The 17,314-nt window shown below is 45.2% G+C and overlaps 1 protein-coding gene across 7 annotated transcripts in view; it reads left to right on the forward strand.

Annotated features, from left to right (window-relative positions):
* LOC143297181 (uncharacterized) overlaps window positions 1-8,964 on the forward strand; it is a 41,252-nt gene extending 32,288 nt beyond the window's left edge. For 3 of the 7 annotated variants that reach the window (XR_013057221.1, XR_013057228.1, XR_013057227.1), the window contains exons 7-9: window positions 661-871; window positions 1,428-4,254; window positions 4,291-8,964. Coding sequence is in view for 1 of the 7 variants with exons in the window: in XM_076609395.1 (XP_076465510.1) it covers window positions 661-871; window positions 1,428-2,350 (1,134 nt within the window). In the remaining 6 variants the exon portion in view is untranslated. The other 4 variants (XR_013057225.1, XR_013057224.1, XR_013057222.1 and 1 more) reach the window with 4 other exon arrangements.
* The last annotated feature ends 8,350 nt before the right edge of the window (window positions 8,965-17,314 follow it).

Below are 17,314 nucleotides of genomic sequence, written 5' to 3' on the forward strand. Positions count from 1 at the left end.
TAACAGCTTCGTGTGTGTGTGTGTGTGTGTGTGTGTGTGTGTGTCAGTTGATAACAGTATGGTGTGTGTCATTCAGTAACAGTTTGGTGCGTGTCATTTGATAAGTGTTGTGTGCGTCATTTAATAAGTGTTCTGTGTGCCACTAATTTGACAATGTGGTGTGTGCCACTGATTTGTTATTTATATGATGTGTTTATTGACCACGTGATATGTGCCATTTGATTCCAGTGCGGTGTGCCGTTTAAATATGTTATGTGCCACTTATTAACTTTGTGTTCAGGATGTGCACCATTCAATAATTACTCGATGTGTACCACTGATCTATTGTCTCGGTGGTGGGTGCTTTTTCTCTCTTTTTTTCTTCTTAATTTTTTTTTTAACATGTTGCATGTGTGATTTACTAGTCATGTAACAAGTGGCACCAGCTGTCAACCGCGCGGCATGTGACTTGTTTTTTGTCATTTACCAGTCATGTAACAAGTGGCACCAGCTGTCAACCACGCGGCATGTGACTTGTTTTTTGTCATTTACCAGTCATGTAACAAGTGGCACCAGCTGTCAACCACGCGGCATGTGACTTGTTTTTTGTCATTTACCAGTCATGTAACAAGTGGCACCAGCTGTCAACCACGCGGCATGTGACTTGTTTTTGTCTGGCAGCAACTGAAGCAGAACGTGTGGGATCTGCAGCACGCCATCGGTATCCGGAAGACGAGGTACGCCGATGCCTTGCGGTGCCTGGAAGCCGTGTCCACGGAGATCCATGAGTCCCGCAGGAGCCGGAAGAAAATGCTGCTGCAGTATCCGCGTGAACCAGGGGTGGGCGCTGAAACGGACAGCCTGGGATCCAGCATCTCGGATGCCAACATAGGTCTGTGTTGGTTGAGTCACGTCAGTTGTTTACACGGGTTTGGCTGGGTTTGTCGTGTATCTTTGGTTTTTATAAATTTGTGTTGGATGTAAATTACCACTTTGCTGTTATGCGTTTGTGTTTCTAATATCACTTCACTGTTATAATTTTTTGTTTGTCGTATCACCTTGTTGTTACATGTTTATGCTGACCCAGAATATGTTTTGTAGTCAACATTGATTTTTGTTTCACTTCGCTTGTATAGGTTGTCATATGTTTGTATATCAGTGCATGTTTGTCAAAACACTATGCTTTGCCAGTTCAGATTCCTGTTTGCCATATCATTAAGTTTAGCCAGTATTTATTAGTTTTCATTGTGTCAATTTGCCAACAAATTATTATTTGATTTGCAAATAATAGTGGTGTCCTTTTCAAACTAAAATTGAATGGCGCAATATGCCGATTATATTTCTTCAGTGAGATTCGTTCGAAAATTTGTACAAAGGACAGATGTGAGACATGAGTTAATTTCTTATAATACATTCTTTATTTCTGTTGACTTTTTCCTGTCTTTTAGAACGAGGCGTCTTTTCCACAAGCAACCCCCTTCCTGACGAAGAAGATGACGATGAGGAGTCAGACGATGTGGGAGATGTGTTTAGCTCTGAAACAGGCAACAGCCAGACAGAGGCTTCCGGACGCTCAGCCCACAAGCAGAGGCAGCAGCAGTATGAGTCAGAGGACTGTGGCAGTGCCTGCAGCCCTATGTCTGACAGTGTGTTCTGCAGGAGTGTCAGCAGCGGCTCTGTTGTCTCTGAAGGTCACAGTGAAAGTGCCTCAGATCCGCCCGTCTCCCCTACCACTGTGCCCGCTGTCCCAAGGTGTACAGCAGTGGACATGGGCTGCCCCACTTCCCCAACCTTCATCCCCGTCCCCAGCCTGATGGACCTGGCCCGTGGAGAAGTGGTCGGCAGCCAGCAGACAGATAGCAGTGATGGCCAAAGTCCCTATGCTGCCACAGAGGGCGGGTGTAGGCCGGGTGCTGACCTGACAACGCCCACAGCAGGTGCGAAAGCTGACATAGAGGCGGCCAGTGACCAGCAGGTCGAGCAGTGCAGTGCCCAGTTTCCTGCAGCGGACTGCCAGCGGGAAGCAGGGGACGGGTCTGCACAGGAAGACTGTCCTCGAGAAGCGGACAGCTCCAACCAGCTGCCCATGGACCCTCAGGCACCTCTCTGCTCTGGGTTCTCTTCTGTTCTCACTGCACCCCATCAGCACACAGCCCAGTACCAGGAACAGCCCTTAAAGACAGCAGACGTTCAGTCCGAGACGGCTGGTCTGACACCAGTCATGTCACGCACACAGGCTGTCAGCGGAGATGTCCAGAAAACGCCGTTACGGAGAACTGACTTCACAGCACAAAGACCTCTTCAAGGTATCATGTTGCTGAACCCATCAGACCTCGCTACCTCTTCTTTCCACTTCGGACCCAGGATGTAACTGCACGTGCACACAAGGCACGGGTGTTAGCGGGCGTTGATTTCTAGTGGAAGTAGACAGAGGAACACAGAACGCTCAGACTTGTCATCATCATGCTATACATACAGACGTCTGGTTGCTGTGTAGACTCATGGGCACACAATGTCAGGATCGAGGGATGCATGGAGATACGATCTGGATGACGAAAACCTCGGGACGAGGAGTGAAACAATGTGGGATCTGTTGATGTTGTGATCCACAACAACATGATGGGATCAGGACGGTTTAAGACTCGAGACAATTTCATACATGATAATGTTTTAAGAGACCCAAGATCTGGGGATGCGGAGATCTATGTTTATACTTAGGGCTTGTACATCTAAATATAACAGAACAAGGATCTGTAGTTGTCAGAAATGAACCGAATAAAGACTTTGGGGTGGGCTTACCCAAGACTAAAAAAAAAAATGTCCCCAGGGACTATGACCTAGAAATATGATTTGTATAGAGTCACGGCCCATGTACAAACAACACGGCTCTGGAGTTGTTTACAAGAGCACATAATCCAGGGATGAACAGACCAAGGTCACAGGGACTTATAGCCCTGGGGATCACATGAACCAAAGGATGTACAGCTCAGTGATGATGCAGTGCTCGGGTAAAACTGGATGGCTGTTGGGTGTGCCATATTGGTTGGTCGGTCAATATCTTTGTGACTGTCAGTCTTATAACTGTCAGGTGGTCCATAGTGGGTGTCAGTGTTATTGTGGGTGACCGTGTTATAGCTGTGAGGTGGTCCATCCATAGTTGGTGTCAGTTTTATAGCTGTGAAACGGTCCATAGTGGATGTCAGTCAGTGTTATTGTGGGTGACAGTGTTATAGCTGTGAGGTGTCCTTAGTGGGTGTCAGTCAGTGTTATAGCTGTGAAGTGGTCCATAGTGGGTGTCAGTGTTATAGTTGTGAGGTGGTCCATTGTGGGTGTCAGTCAGTGTTATAGCTGTGAGGTGGTCCATAGTGGGTGTCTGTCAGTGTTATAGCTGTGAAGTAGTCCATAGTGGATGTCAGTCAGTGTTATTGTGGGTGACAGTGTTATAGCTGTGAGGTGGTCCATAGTGGATGTCAGTCAGTGTTATTGTGGGTGACAGTGTTATAGCTGTGAAGTAGTCCATAGTGGATGTCAGTCAGTGTTATTGTGGGTGACAGTGTTATAGCTGTGAGGTGGTCCATAGTGGGTGACATTGTTATAGCTGTGAGGTGGTCCATAGTGGATGTCAGTCAGTGTTATTGTGGGTGACAGTGTTATAGCTGTGAGGTGGTCCATAGTGGGTGTCAGTCAGTGTTATAGCTGTGAGGTGGTCCATAGTGGATGTCAGACAGTGTTATAGCTGTGAGGTGGTCCATTGTGGGTGTCAGTGTTATAGCTGTGAGGTGGTCCATTGTGGGTGTCAGTCAGTGTTATAGCTGTGAGGTGGTCCATAGTGGATGTCAGACAGTGTTATAGCTGTGAGGTGGTCCATTGTGGGTGTCAGTGTTATAGCTGTGAGGTGGTCCATTGTGGGTGTCAGTCAGTGTTATAGCTGTGAGGTGGTCCATAGTGGATGTCAGACAGTGTTATAGCTGTGAGGTGGTCCATTGTGGGTGTCAGTGTTATAGCTGTGAGGTGGTCCATTGTGGGTGTCAGTCAGTGTTATAGCTGTGAGGTGGTCCATAGTGGGTGTCAGTGTTATAGCTGTGAGGTGGTCCATAGTGGGTGTCAGTGTTATAGCTGTGAGGTAGTCCATAGTGGGTGTCAGTGTTATAGCTGTGAGGTGGTCCATTGTGGGTGTCAGTCATTGTTATAGCTGTGAGGTGGTCCATAGTGGGTGTCAGTGTTATAGCTGTGAGGTGGTCCATTGTGGGTGTCAGTCATTGTTATAGCTGTGAGGTGGTCCATAGTGGGTGTCAGTGTTATAGCTGTGAGGTGGTCCATACTGGACGTCAGTCAGTGTTATAGCTGTTAAGTAGTCCATAGTGGATGTCAGTGTTATAGCTGTGAGGTGGTCCATAGTGGATGTCAGTCAGTGTTAAAGCTGTGTCGTAGTCCTTAGTGGATGTTTATGTTATAGCTGTGAGGTGGTCCATAGTGGATGTCAGTCAGTGTTATTGTGGGTGACAGTGTTATAGCTGTGAGGTGTCCATAGTGGGTGTCAGTGTTATAGCTGTGAGGTGGTCCATAGTGGGTCTCTGTGTTATAGCTGTGAGGTGGTCCATAGTGGGTGACAGTGTTATAGCTGTGAGGTGGTCCATAGTGGGTGTCTGTGTTATAGCTGTGAGGTGGTCCATAGTGGGTGTCAGTGTTATAGCTGTGAGGTGGTCCATAGTGGGTGTCAGTGTTATAGCTGTGAGGTGGTCCATAGTGGGTGTCAGTGTTATACCTGTGAGGTGGTCCATAGTGGGTGTCTGTCAGTGTTATAACCGAGGTGGTCCATAGTGGGTGTCTGTCGGTGTTATAGCTGTGAGGTGGTCCATAGTGGGTGTCAGTGTTATAGCTGTGAGGTGGTCCATAGTGGATGTCAGTCAGTGTTATAGCTGTGAGGTGGTCCATAGTGGGTGTCTGTCAGTGTTATAGCTGTGAGGTGGTCCATAGTGGATGTCAGTCAGTGTTATAGCTGTGAGGTGGTCCATAGTGGGTGTCTGTCAGTGTTATAGCTGTGAGGTGGTCCATAGTGGGTGTCTGTCAGTGTTATAGCTGTGAGGTGGTCCATAGTGGGTGTCAGTCAGTGTTATAGCTGTGAGGTGGTCCATAGTGGGTGTCTGTCGGTGTTATAGCTGTGAGGTGGTCCATAGTGGGTGTCTGTCAGTGTTATAGCTGTGAGGTGGTCCATAGTGGGTGTCAGTCAGTGTTATAGCTGTGAGGTGGTCCATAGTGGGTGTCTGTCGGTGTTATTGTGGGTGACAGTGTTATAGCTGTGAGGTGGTCCATAGTGGGTGTCAGTCAGTGTTATTGTGGGTGACAGTGTTATAGCTGTGAGGTGGTCCATAGTGGGTGTCAGTCAGTGTTATTGTGGGTGACAGTGTTATAGCTGTGAGGTAGTCCACAGTGGGTGTCTGTCAGTGTTATTGTGGGTGACAGTGTTATAGCTGTGAGGTGGTCCATAGTGGGTGTCTGTCAGTGTTATTGTGGGTGACAGTGTTATAGCTGTGAGGTAGTCCATAGTGGGTGTCTGTCAGTGTTATTGTGGGTGACAGTGTTATAGCTGTGAGGTGGTCCATAGTGGGTGTCAGTGTTATAGCTGTGAGGTGGTCCATAGTGGGTGACAGACGTAGAAGTGACCCCTGTATAACGCTGTCCAATGACAGACACAGCAATGATCTCTGTGGACATAACACTGACAGTAACAGACACAGCAGAGACCCTTGTGAACATAACACTCTCCAGTGACAGACACTGCAATGTACCCTGTGAATATTGCACTCTCCAGTGAAATACAGAGCAGTGACTCCTGTATAACGCTTTCCAATGACAGACACAGAAGTGACCCCCTGTCAACATAACATAACCAATGATAGACACAGCAGTGACCCCTGTATAACATTCTTCAATGGTATAAACAGTAGTGACCCCTGTAAAACACTCTTCAATGACATACACAGCAGTGACCCTCGTCAGTATAACAATCTCCAGTGAGAGACAGCAATGACCCCCTGTCAATATAACAGTCATCATTGACAAACACAACAGTGACCCCTGTCAACATGATATTCTTCAGTGACATACCCAGCAGTGACCCCTGTCAGTATAACAATCTCCAGTGACAGACACAGCGGTGACCCCTGTATAACTGTTCATTAACAGACACAGTGGTGACTCCTGTATAACTCCATTAACAGACACAGTTGTGACCCCTGTATAATTCGCCATTGACAGACACAGCAGTGACCCGTCAATATGACAATATCCATTGACAGATAACAGCAGTGACTCCTGCATAACTCTCTATTGACAGACACAGCAAAGACCCCTGTCAATATAACAATTTCCAATGACAGACAGCAGTGACCCCTGCATAACGCTCTCCGACGACAGACACAGCAGTGACTCTTGTGAACATAATATTATCCATTAACAGACACAGCAGTGACCCATATCAACATAACACTCTCCAGTGGCGGACACGGCTGTGACCCGTATGAGCTTAACTCCAGTGAGAGACACAACAGTGACCCCTGTATAATGTTGTTCAGTGACAGATACAGCACTGACCCCTGTATAATGTTGTTCAGTGACAGATACAGCACTGACCCCTGTATAATGTTCAGTGACAGATACAGCACTGACCCCTGTATAATGTTGTTCAGTGACAGATACAGCACTGACCCCTGTATAATGTTCAGTGACAGATACAGCATTAACCCCTGTATAATGTTGTTCAGTGACAGATACAGCAGTGATCCCTGTATAATGTTGTTCAGTGACAGACACAGCACTGACCCCTGTATAATGTTGTTCAGTGACAGACACAGCACTGACCCCTGTATAATGTTGTTCAGTGACAGATACAGCAGTGAACCCTCTATTATGCTCTGTAGTGACAGACACAGCAGTGACCCCAGTATTACGCCTCCCAGTGACAGACCCAGCAGTGACCTTTGTGAACGTAACACTCTTCAATTACAGCTGTGACCCCCGTATAACGCTCTCCAATGATAAACACATGTGGCCCCTGTATAATGCTCTCCAGTGACAAATTCAGTAGTGACCCCTGTGAAAATAACACTCTCCAGTGACAGACAGAGCAGTGACTGCAGTGAACATAACACTCTACAATGACACACAGTACTGACCCCTGTTATCATAAAATTCTACAATGACAGACACAGGTCCGAACAAACGACGTGAGTTGTCTTCCTGGAATAACTGTTCACATGTAACAAAAAGAAGAATACTTGTCACTTCGGCAGCATCGGTCAGGTTGCATTGTGACGTTTCCAGTACCCTGTGTACGTCAGGGGCATTAAACCCAATGGTCAATAGTTGACGATGGAGCTTGGTATTGTTCAGTGAAACTTTTTTTTGTCTTGTATTGGACTTAGAAGTTATTCTTTATAATGGGGGTGGGGGGTGGGGGAATTAGAGGTTAAATAGAATCGATATCTGTAGTTTCGAAACGAACTTTGTTATTTCAAGTTTATTTGTGTATGTAATTAGGAAAATACGAAATAACTGTCCATTTTGCGTTCTAACGTGTATTTATAATAATAATAATAATAATAATAATAACAATAATAATATAGCGCCCGTTCTCACTAAGAGGTCAGGGCGCTTTACATTTAAAGAAAAATATTACAAGTAACATAAAACATTCATGACCACTCTTTCTCAAAACCCCCTCCCCCCCACTCACACTCTTCCTTTCCCACTCTACATACATCCAAAGTGAGTTGACATGGGTGGTGTTGGAAAAAAAGAAGCTGAGAGTACTTATAGATAGGTTTTTAAAAGATGAGTCTTTAGTGATGAGCAAAAAGCAGAAATAGAATCAGATACACGGATATGATGCGGAAGGTTGTTCCAGATGTGAGGAGCAGCAAAGAAGAAAGAACGTTCACCACAGGTTCTTGTATTGACACGAGGAAGTTTCAAAAGGTAACAGAGGAAGAGCGGAGATTTCCTGTGGGAGTGTAAACACTGATTAGGTAAGAAAGATAAGTAGGTCCTGTGGAGTGGAAAGCAGAATAACAGAGACACGCAACTTTGTATTTAATTCTCGCTTCATTGGGGAGCCAGTGTAGAGTGCGGAGGTGAGGAGAAATGTGATCAGTACGTGGGACTCTGAGAGTCAGACGGGCAGCATTGTTTTGAAGTTTTTGAATTCGCTGAAGAATATTATGTGGACAGCCTATGAGAAGAGAATTACAGTAGTCAATTCGTGACAGAAGCGCCAGTTTGCGCCTGCCTTTCGCCTCAGCCTTTGCGATATGTAGTTTCCAGATCAGTCGTCTGTCAAACATGACTTCAAAAAAGGTTGCTTCATCATCCTCTCGGTTTCAGCAGAGTTTCGCCCATGGTGACGGTGCCTCCTTTCTGTTTTGGTGACCAGGTGAAAATGGGAAGGACTTGGCCACACCATTCCTCAGCGCAGCTGATGAGCCTGTGTATCGCCAGCTGTTAGTTGTTAGCGATAGGTAGCCGTGGTCGCATGTTCACCAGGTCGTCAGCATACAGTGCAGCCTTGATTTCCTTTTGCAGTTCTGACCACAGGCCTTTGATGAAAAGCAGGATTACGTCGGTGAGAGAACTCCACCTTGTGGAACACCATGTCGCAGCAGGGCCTTTCGACTGATGTGGACAATGTCGAGAGAGAGAGAGAGACTCTTCCCTAGCGGTTATAGAGGTAGGACTTGATCCACGGGAACATGTTACTGGAAACTCCATTCCTTAACAGTTTGACAAGCAGTGCCCCCATCCAGGCTTTGTCAAAAAGCTTCCTTTCTGAAGATCGATCCAGGCAACGGGGAGTAGCTTCTGCTCCTAGAAAGCATCCTCATTTTCTTGGGACTTAATAATAATAATAATGGATACTTATATAGCACACTATCCAGAAATCTGCTCTAGGTGCTTTACAAAAACGCTTTTGTTAACATAATACATCATATCTATTGTAAAAAGGTGTTTTGTTGAGTGTGTGGTTCGATTCTGATAGAAGAGAGAGGGGAACAGACAGGGGGATATAGGATCAACTAATCATGCACTCACTCACTCTCTCCTCACATCAATAGCAGGGCCACATGGAGTGGTTTTTATAGAGTGTTTACTTTACAATACAGCACACAGTAAAAAGATCATCCTACACCTAAAGCAGCACCTCTAAGCAGCACGGTAAAATTCACCCTAAACCTAAAGCAGCACACCTGGAACACAAACACACAACCAAAACCCAGGTCAGATAAAATCTCAAATATCTGGACATCACTGACATGAAAGGCCTTCACCCTTTCAGCACCTTTCATCACATGCCCACCAGTATGCACTACTCTCACACAAAGATCTATGTGAGGTACAAGCTTCATCAAGCTTACCTGCCACCAGCAGTGACATACCAATTACCATACTGTGTACAAAACATATCACTGACCAATACAACCCTGTGTTCCAACTCATGTTAACAACCCATCATTCAATTAAACTGTGTGTTACCATTTCCAAACAAAATCTCTTTGTCTTCACAAAGTGTCCAACTGACACAAGTACATGTAAGGAAATTATTACTTCCAACATATCTGGTACACAGCAATGTGCAACAACATAGCACTGACCCTCAATGCTCTCATAGTTTGCCAACTCACTAATCACATTACAATGTTCCTTCCCACTTTGTCTGAACAAAGTAAACCACTGACACAAAGCACAACTCCTACACATGTTACCACAACTACCAACTCAAACATGTGTTCCACAACACTTGCTGCTACCCCCATGTGCATACACACACACACACACATGAAAAACCCTCAACACACACTGACAATGTGTTAGCCTATAGATCTGTTCAGTTCACACTGAACCAACACCACCTACTATATACAAAACAAGTATGTATACATCAAAAATACAGAACAAGATATCTGTAACCAAATAGAAGGGGGGGGGGGACTCAAAAGATTTAGGCCAGTACTTCTCTCAGTGGGTAGCTTTCACACATTAACCCCTTTTCTTTCCACAAGCCACAAGATCAACTTAAACTGGCTGTCCACTGACATGAAACATAGTTTCCCAACACAACTAAGTTATCAACATAACATAAAACCATTACAAGTCATGTACTCACAGCCCAACAGGGATTTCCCTGTTCCTCACATCACTGGTCAGTCAGTCACCCTGTGTCAGTCAGTTCTTCTGGGAGACAGCTGAGAACTGGCTGTGCTGACTGGTTTTATCCCTTCCCCCAACATACTGTGTATACTAATGCAAGCTACAGAATGATCTGATTCGCTACTTCAACCCACTTGTCTATACACATTCTATGATGACAACTTCACCCGTTTACATCACAAAGAGATTGAGGAGACAGGACAATAAAACTCTGGGCCTGTTAGTCGGCTTGATCAAAGTTCGCATTAGCATAAATTCTCACTAGCTTACGTTCTGAAGTCCCGCCATCTAGCTCAGCCCTGTTTGTGAACGGGGAGAAGGGGAACGACTTGAAAGACAGGCCGCCACACAGGAGATGTTCCAACAGGCTGTGCTTGTCTGTTTCGAACACGGGAATTGTGGCAGACATCACATAACTGCACATATTCCTATAGCTGGGGCGGGTGACACGGCGTCGCTGACCAAAGAGGGCTGACTAGGGAGTAGGGGTGAGGAGGGAGAGTGGCGCGGGTGTCGGCGCAACCTCAAAGACTGGGCTTTGGATGGAGCGGGAAGGGAGATAAGAAGGGATGGGGAGGGAAGGGGACAGAGTGCAGGTGGTGGTGGTGGGGGGTGACACTGCTGGCACACTATAACACTATGTTACATACACACACCAAAATGTGACTACACACACACACACACACACACACACACACACACACACCCACACACACACACACACACACACACGCTGCATACATACATTTTAACATACATGTGTATCTAACAGCTACCCTAACACATACGCACACATAGGCAGGCACAAACTTACATAAACACACGCACACACAATACACATTCATATACATGCATGTAGTTATGTACACATACATATGTATACACACATAGTCAAGCACAGCTGACGCAAAGGAAGTGGACCTGCCACAATTGAACTTATTGCTGAGGGAAAAGGTGAGTTTTGAGAGGAGATTTAAAAGATGCGAGGGAATCAGAATGACGGAGGTTATCAGGGAGCTTGTTCCACGTCTTTGGCGATTGAAAAGAAAACGATCTGTGTCCATAGGTCTTATTTCTAATGTGAGGTATCCTGAGAAGTCGAGTATCAGAGGAAGAACGGAGCTGGCGAGACGGGGTATAGATATGGATGAGTTCAGAAAGATACTTGGGGCCAGATCCGTTGACTGCAGAAAAGGTCAGAGTGGATAGCTTATAGTCTATTCGATCAGAAACAGACAACCAGTGGAGAGACCGAAGGAGAGGAGAAACATGGTCAAATTTAGAAGCTCTGCAAATGAGTCTGGCAGCATTATTCTGAATTCGTTGGAGTCTGTCTAACAGATATTTGGGAAGGCCGGCCAAAAGAGAGTTGCAGTAATCTAATCTTGAGAGAACCAGAGAGCATACAAGTGTCTTGGTTGCATCGGTTGAGAGATAGTGTCGGATAGAGCTGATTCTACGCAGTTCCAAATAGGCAACTTTACAGATATTCGAAATGTGCTGTTGGAAGGAAAGAGACTGGTCTAGGATTACACCAAGACTGCGAACAGAGGGAGAAAGTGAAACAGGTGTGCTATTGATCAGAACAGAGTCAGGAAAGGAAGGATGTTGACGAAACTTCTTTGGACAGGTTATCATCAATTCAGTCTTATCATCATTTAATTGCAGCTTGTTGAGAGTCATCCAGTCCTTTAGGCCAGCAATGCACTCCTGTGTTTGAGTCATCAGTGCATCAAATTCAGCTATGGAAGCCGACTGATAAAATTGTGTGTCATCAGCAAAGCTCTCATGCGACATCGCATGATGACTGATGACATCCGACAAAGGAGCCGCATACAGCACGAAAAGAACAGGACCTAGGACGGACCCCTGTGGGACACCATATTTCAAGGCAGATACTCTAGAGTATCTACCATTTACACATACTCTCTGTGTACGATCTGACAGGTAAGACGTGATCCATGCTAGTGCAGTGTCACGAATACCAAAGGAAGTTTTAAGTCTGTTCAAGAGGATCGAGTGGTCGGTAGTGTCAAAAGCTGCTGACAAATCTAAGAGAGCGAGAACAGATATCTTATCCTCATCAAATCCCGAAAGCAAATCATTCACTATTCTAAGAAGGGCTGTTTCGCAACTATGACCACGTCTATAAGCTGACTGGTGGGAATTAAGTAAACCATTTTGTTCCAGATGAGCTAAGAGCTGAGACAATATGATCTTTTCTAGCAGTTTTGATAAAAATGACAGATTAGAGACAGGTCGATAATTTTTCAAACAATTATGATCCAAAGATGGTTTCTTGATGAGTGGACGTACAACAGCAGATTTGAAGCTTTTTGGGAAACAACCAGACAGTAAGGAAGAATTGATGACATGAGTAATATGTGGCAGTAGAACATCAATACATTCAACCAACAAAGAAGACGGGACAGGGTCAAGCTCACAGGATTTCGGACAAGCGCTCAGACACACTTTCTTCACAAAATCTTCAGTAACCGGTCGGAAACAATGTAAAACAGGACCACTGTACACGCGTTCTTGAACGGGTGAAGAAGGAGACACAACAGAGTCGAGCTTCTCACGAATGCATGATATTTTGCCGGTGAAGAAGTCAGAAAACTTTGGAGGGAGTTCCTGCACCGAAAATGTTGTAGGGAGAGGAGTGCTTTTCATTTTACCTAGTAGATTGTTCGTAGCGTTGAAAAGCTGTTTGGCTGTGGTGCATGCAAGGATTTTAGAAGAGTAGAACTTTGACTTTGCCCTGTCAACAATGTTTGTTACACTATTCCTGGCTGTCTGAAAAATGTCCCTACTGATGGTCAAACAAGGGGTGCGCCAGTGCCTCTCAGCTCTCCTTCTCTCCCGCTTAGCCTCCAACAGCTCTGGTCCAACGGTGTTGTACCAAGGCGACGGGGGACGATTGGAGATCAGGCGCCGAGTCGACGGGGCGTGCCTGTCGAGTGCAGCGCGTAGGACAGTGGATAGCTGGTCAGCAGTCGGCTCAAAAGGGATATTAGTCAGCAGGTCAGCTTTAAATAAGTCTAAGTCAATTGAGGTCAGTGTGCGCACCTCCCTATACACACGGGGCGTGGGAGGTTTGGTGAGGTTCAGATGACACGTCACACTGTGATGGTCAGAGGACAGGGTGTGATCGACGGTGGTAGACTTCAGGAGGCAGTCCTCACTTCTGTGCAACACCCAATCGACGATGTGACCACGATTGTGTGTAGGCTCGGTTACAGACTGGTTAAGATCGAACAAACTGACAATTTCAAGTAATTTAGAGGTATAAAACTGTGTGGGTGAATCAAAATGAAAGTTAAAGTCACCGACAATAAGTAGGGAGCCTGGTAAACTGTTAGCGTATTCTAAGAAGTCCGGAAACTGTTCTATGAACATCGTATCAGAAAGTTTATTTTTCTTGTTTGGTGGCGGACGGTAGAGGCAGAACACATTGAGGTGGGAATGTGGCAGCGACAGTGAAAGCTGGGTCAGTTCAAAGGAGGCATGGTTGAAGGGGAAGGCAGACTTGGGACTTCTTGGAACCATAAGGCTGCAGAACATACATGTCTAATGTGTGTGTGTGCGTGTGTGTGTGTTAGTGTGATGCGTTTAACATGCTGTATTGTCAGGGGGGTAATCTAGGGTCACACACAGTGGCAGTGCTGTCCGACACAGTTCCAAGCTTCACGGTCCCTCAGTCCCTGACACGTTTTTGTACGGCTTCCACTGACTACCCTCCCTATGCATATAAATGTATTAGTGTTGTGTGTGAGTGTGTGCCACGGCGACGGTATGTGTGTGTGCCACGGTGTGTGTGTGTTTGTGTGTGTGTGTGTGCCACGGCGTATGTGTTTGTGTGTGTGTGTGTGTACGCAAGTGTGCGTTCGTATGTGTGTGCATACATGAGTGCTGGCGTGTCATCTTTATGTGTGTGTGTGTAGTCACAGTGTGTGCGCGCGCAGATTAGGGTAGGTATGCCGAATTGCGAACGGTCCAGTCGAAGCGACCAGCTCAACACGTGTATACTGTAAAGATCAGTAACATGTCGTATGATAGTCAAACGTAGTTCTTTTGTTTTTGAATGCTTTCTCCGACTGGTTGCACCACTGAGAAGTTCGTTACTCATTCTTTTCGACGTTTTGTCGACGTTTGAAATAGCAAGGGTGCCTGAGGGTAAATGGGAAAGGGCAAGTCTAATTGCGAACGATGGCTTTGGGTACATGTGGACACTGCAATTGAAACAGAAACAGGTCTTGAATTCATTAGATATAACATAATATTGGAACACCGCACCAGACTGTTGTATTGTTGGTTTTGATCACACATGCACACAACTTGAAAAAACACCCTTTTGAGAGTGCTCAGTAACTGTGCAGCATCGTTCGCAAATTCAGACGTTTGTCAAAATATTCTATGGTCTAATTGAAACAATACTATTTTGCAGATTTCTGTCAAAACTGACTTTCTGATCTGTCACCAATATGCTTTCTTAAATTACAGTCTCAGCACTGGTAACTGATGCGCATTCAACATATCCGATCGAATCAACTATTTTAAACTGTGTCAAAGTTCAAGTCCTACAACTTGCTTCCCTTGATTTTAGGAATGTGAGAGCACGGTTGTAACGTTGGACGGCAGTTGTGCACGAAGAGCAGAATTAGCGCGGACTCGGAAACAGCCAGAAATAGCTGACCAGCGTTTGACAGTGACTGGTTCTTGGCCGGAATGGATATTCATTGAGGTATTAGAAAAAGGTCAAAGCATACGTTAGATTGTTAAATGCAACCGTTAGAGAATGCTTCAGTCGAAGTGGGGTGGTAGTATACGGATCGTTCGCAATTACACGCTGTTCGCATTTGCCCATACCTACCCTATATGTTTATGTGGTCCATTTTATTAGCCAAACGTTCCAATTTCATATAATGATTATCAGTTGTGCATATGCCTTGTTCATTTATATGTTATACATACCTTTTGATTAAACAAATCTTTACATATAATTTGAATAAAGCTGTTTATATTTTTTAATGTTGTTTTATGTTATAATCAGTGGTACTGATGTATATGTGTGAAAATAAATGAATCTGTCAACCTCTCCTTCCTCCACAAACACCCAACCTCTCCTTCCTCCACAAACACCCAACCTCTACTTCCTCCACAAACACCCAACCTCTCCTTCCTCCACAAACACCCAACCTCTACTTCCTCCACAAACACCCAACACCCAACCTCTCCTTCCTCCAACCCCTCCCCGCTTCCGCCGCCCCAGTCACTGGCTGTCAAAGCACTACGCTGACACAAACAGACACGTCAAGGCCCCTGTCATCCATCCTGACTCGGATCCTATAGCTGAAGCCAAAGTGACGGCAGTCCACTTCACTGACAGTGACAGGGATGTCTTACAGTCAGCTTAGAATGAACGACAATGCTTAGGAAGAGGTAAGCGGGGAGCCGCGCGGGACGGGGTGGGAGGGCAAAAGAAATCTTGCGTTTTTATGATTGGATCGCGGATGGAGAGGAGCTGAGGGGTAAAGTACTCATCTCATGATCTTTATAAGCAGGATAGAACGTTAAGTCAAGCAAAACAACTCGCGCGTGCGCACACACACACACACATGCTCGCGCGAGTGGGTCGGTTGGGAAATGAAAAAAGTGAAGAAAGGAAACTACATTTTCACATGCACGTCCTTCGCAGAGCGGAAAACAAAAACACTCAACCCTCGCCTCCAGCTCCCCTTACATACACGCATTAACCTCGTCCTCCGCACATCCTCCCCTCCTCCTCCTCCTCCTCTCCCTCTCTCTATCTATTTCTGTGTGTGTGTGTGTGTGCGTGTGTGTGTGTGGTGTGTGTGACAGAGAGAGACCCAAAGAGACCGCTTCAAGGTGGTGACATGAAGGAAGACAAGACAGACAGATACTGAGACAGACAGACAGGCTGACAGACTCACAGACATGTTGGCGCGTGCCGTGCGCAGACGGACACGGGCAGGTAAGCAGACATACAAGTAGACGCACAGGCAGACAGCACCGGCTGGCACTGAGCGATGACATGGCGTCTTGCTGAGAAAGCCCTCATTAGTCTGCCTGCTATGAACTGTTAATCAGTCGTGACGTCAATGAGCCGCTGAGTTCTGGCGATTCTTTAATTCAGAACAAAAAGTCCCCCACGCACCACCCCCCCACCCCCCACCCCTCTCTCTCTCTCTCTCTCTCTCTCCAGTTTTCTCTGATTGTGACTGCAAAATGTTATCTTTAACTTTTCTAAATGCCTTTCAGTTCAATGTACCAAAATATGTCATCATATTTTGTACTTATACACCACCTATTCCCCCTACAGGCTGTTCTTTCTTTGATGGCATTAATATGCTGAAGATGTGGTCGATGCTACCGATTTTATAATTTCCAGAAAAATATGTTACTAAGAATTGATGGTGACTTGAATAGCAGAACAGCAACGTCGCGGCTCAGAATGTGTCCGGTGATAAAAGTTTTCTACATATTTAGTGTTAAAAGTTACTCGTGTTATGTTAGTAGATGCTCTTGAGACAGTGTTCTTGATAATCATGGTAATTTGCTATTGAATAAAATGTGCACAGCTTTAGATTTATGTTTTGCGAATAGTGTTTGTAATCAGTGGCAACCGTTAAGGTCGTTTCACACAGTGTATACACCTCGGATACAGGAAACAGTGTTAACGACTATTCTTCAGTTTTAATGTCCATTGATCTGTATGTAAATATTCATTCATTAGTACGGCATTTGTTTCAAGTGTAACTGAACGGCGCATTCAGTATGATCATCTCCCTGGAATTTCACATTAAAGTTTCACAAACCAGTAACTTAGCTGTGAATATAAATAATAAAGCACCACTGATTCTCAGTTTGAGAAATTACAATGGCTGGAAAATAATGCTCATGCTTTCATGCTTTTTGACGGTTTGTTTGATAGAGTCACAAGCATTGGAAATAGCAATTAATCTTATTCATGACACTAATGGTGCTTTAAGTACTTTTAACAACTGAATCATGAAACAAGCAGAATATATAAAGAATAACATGATATGAAATGATAATGACACCAGCTGAGGAATTACAAGTGCTTCTGTCAACTGAATGTCAAATACCT

This window comes from Babylonia areolata, chromosome 2 (genome assembly GCF_041734735.1).
Source record: "Babylonia areolata isolate BAREFJ2019XMU chromosome 2, ASM4173473v1, whole genome shotgun sequence".
NCBI classification, from domain to species: Eukaryota; Metazoa; Mollusca; class Gastropoda; order Neogastropoda; family Buccinidae; genus Babylonia; species Babylonia areolata.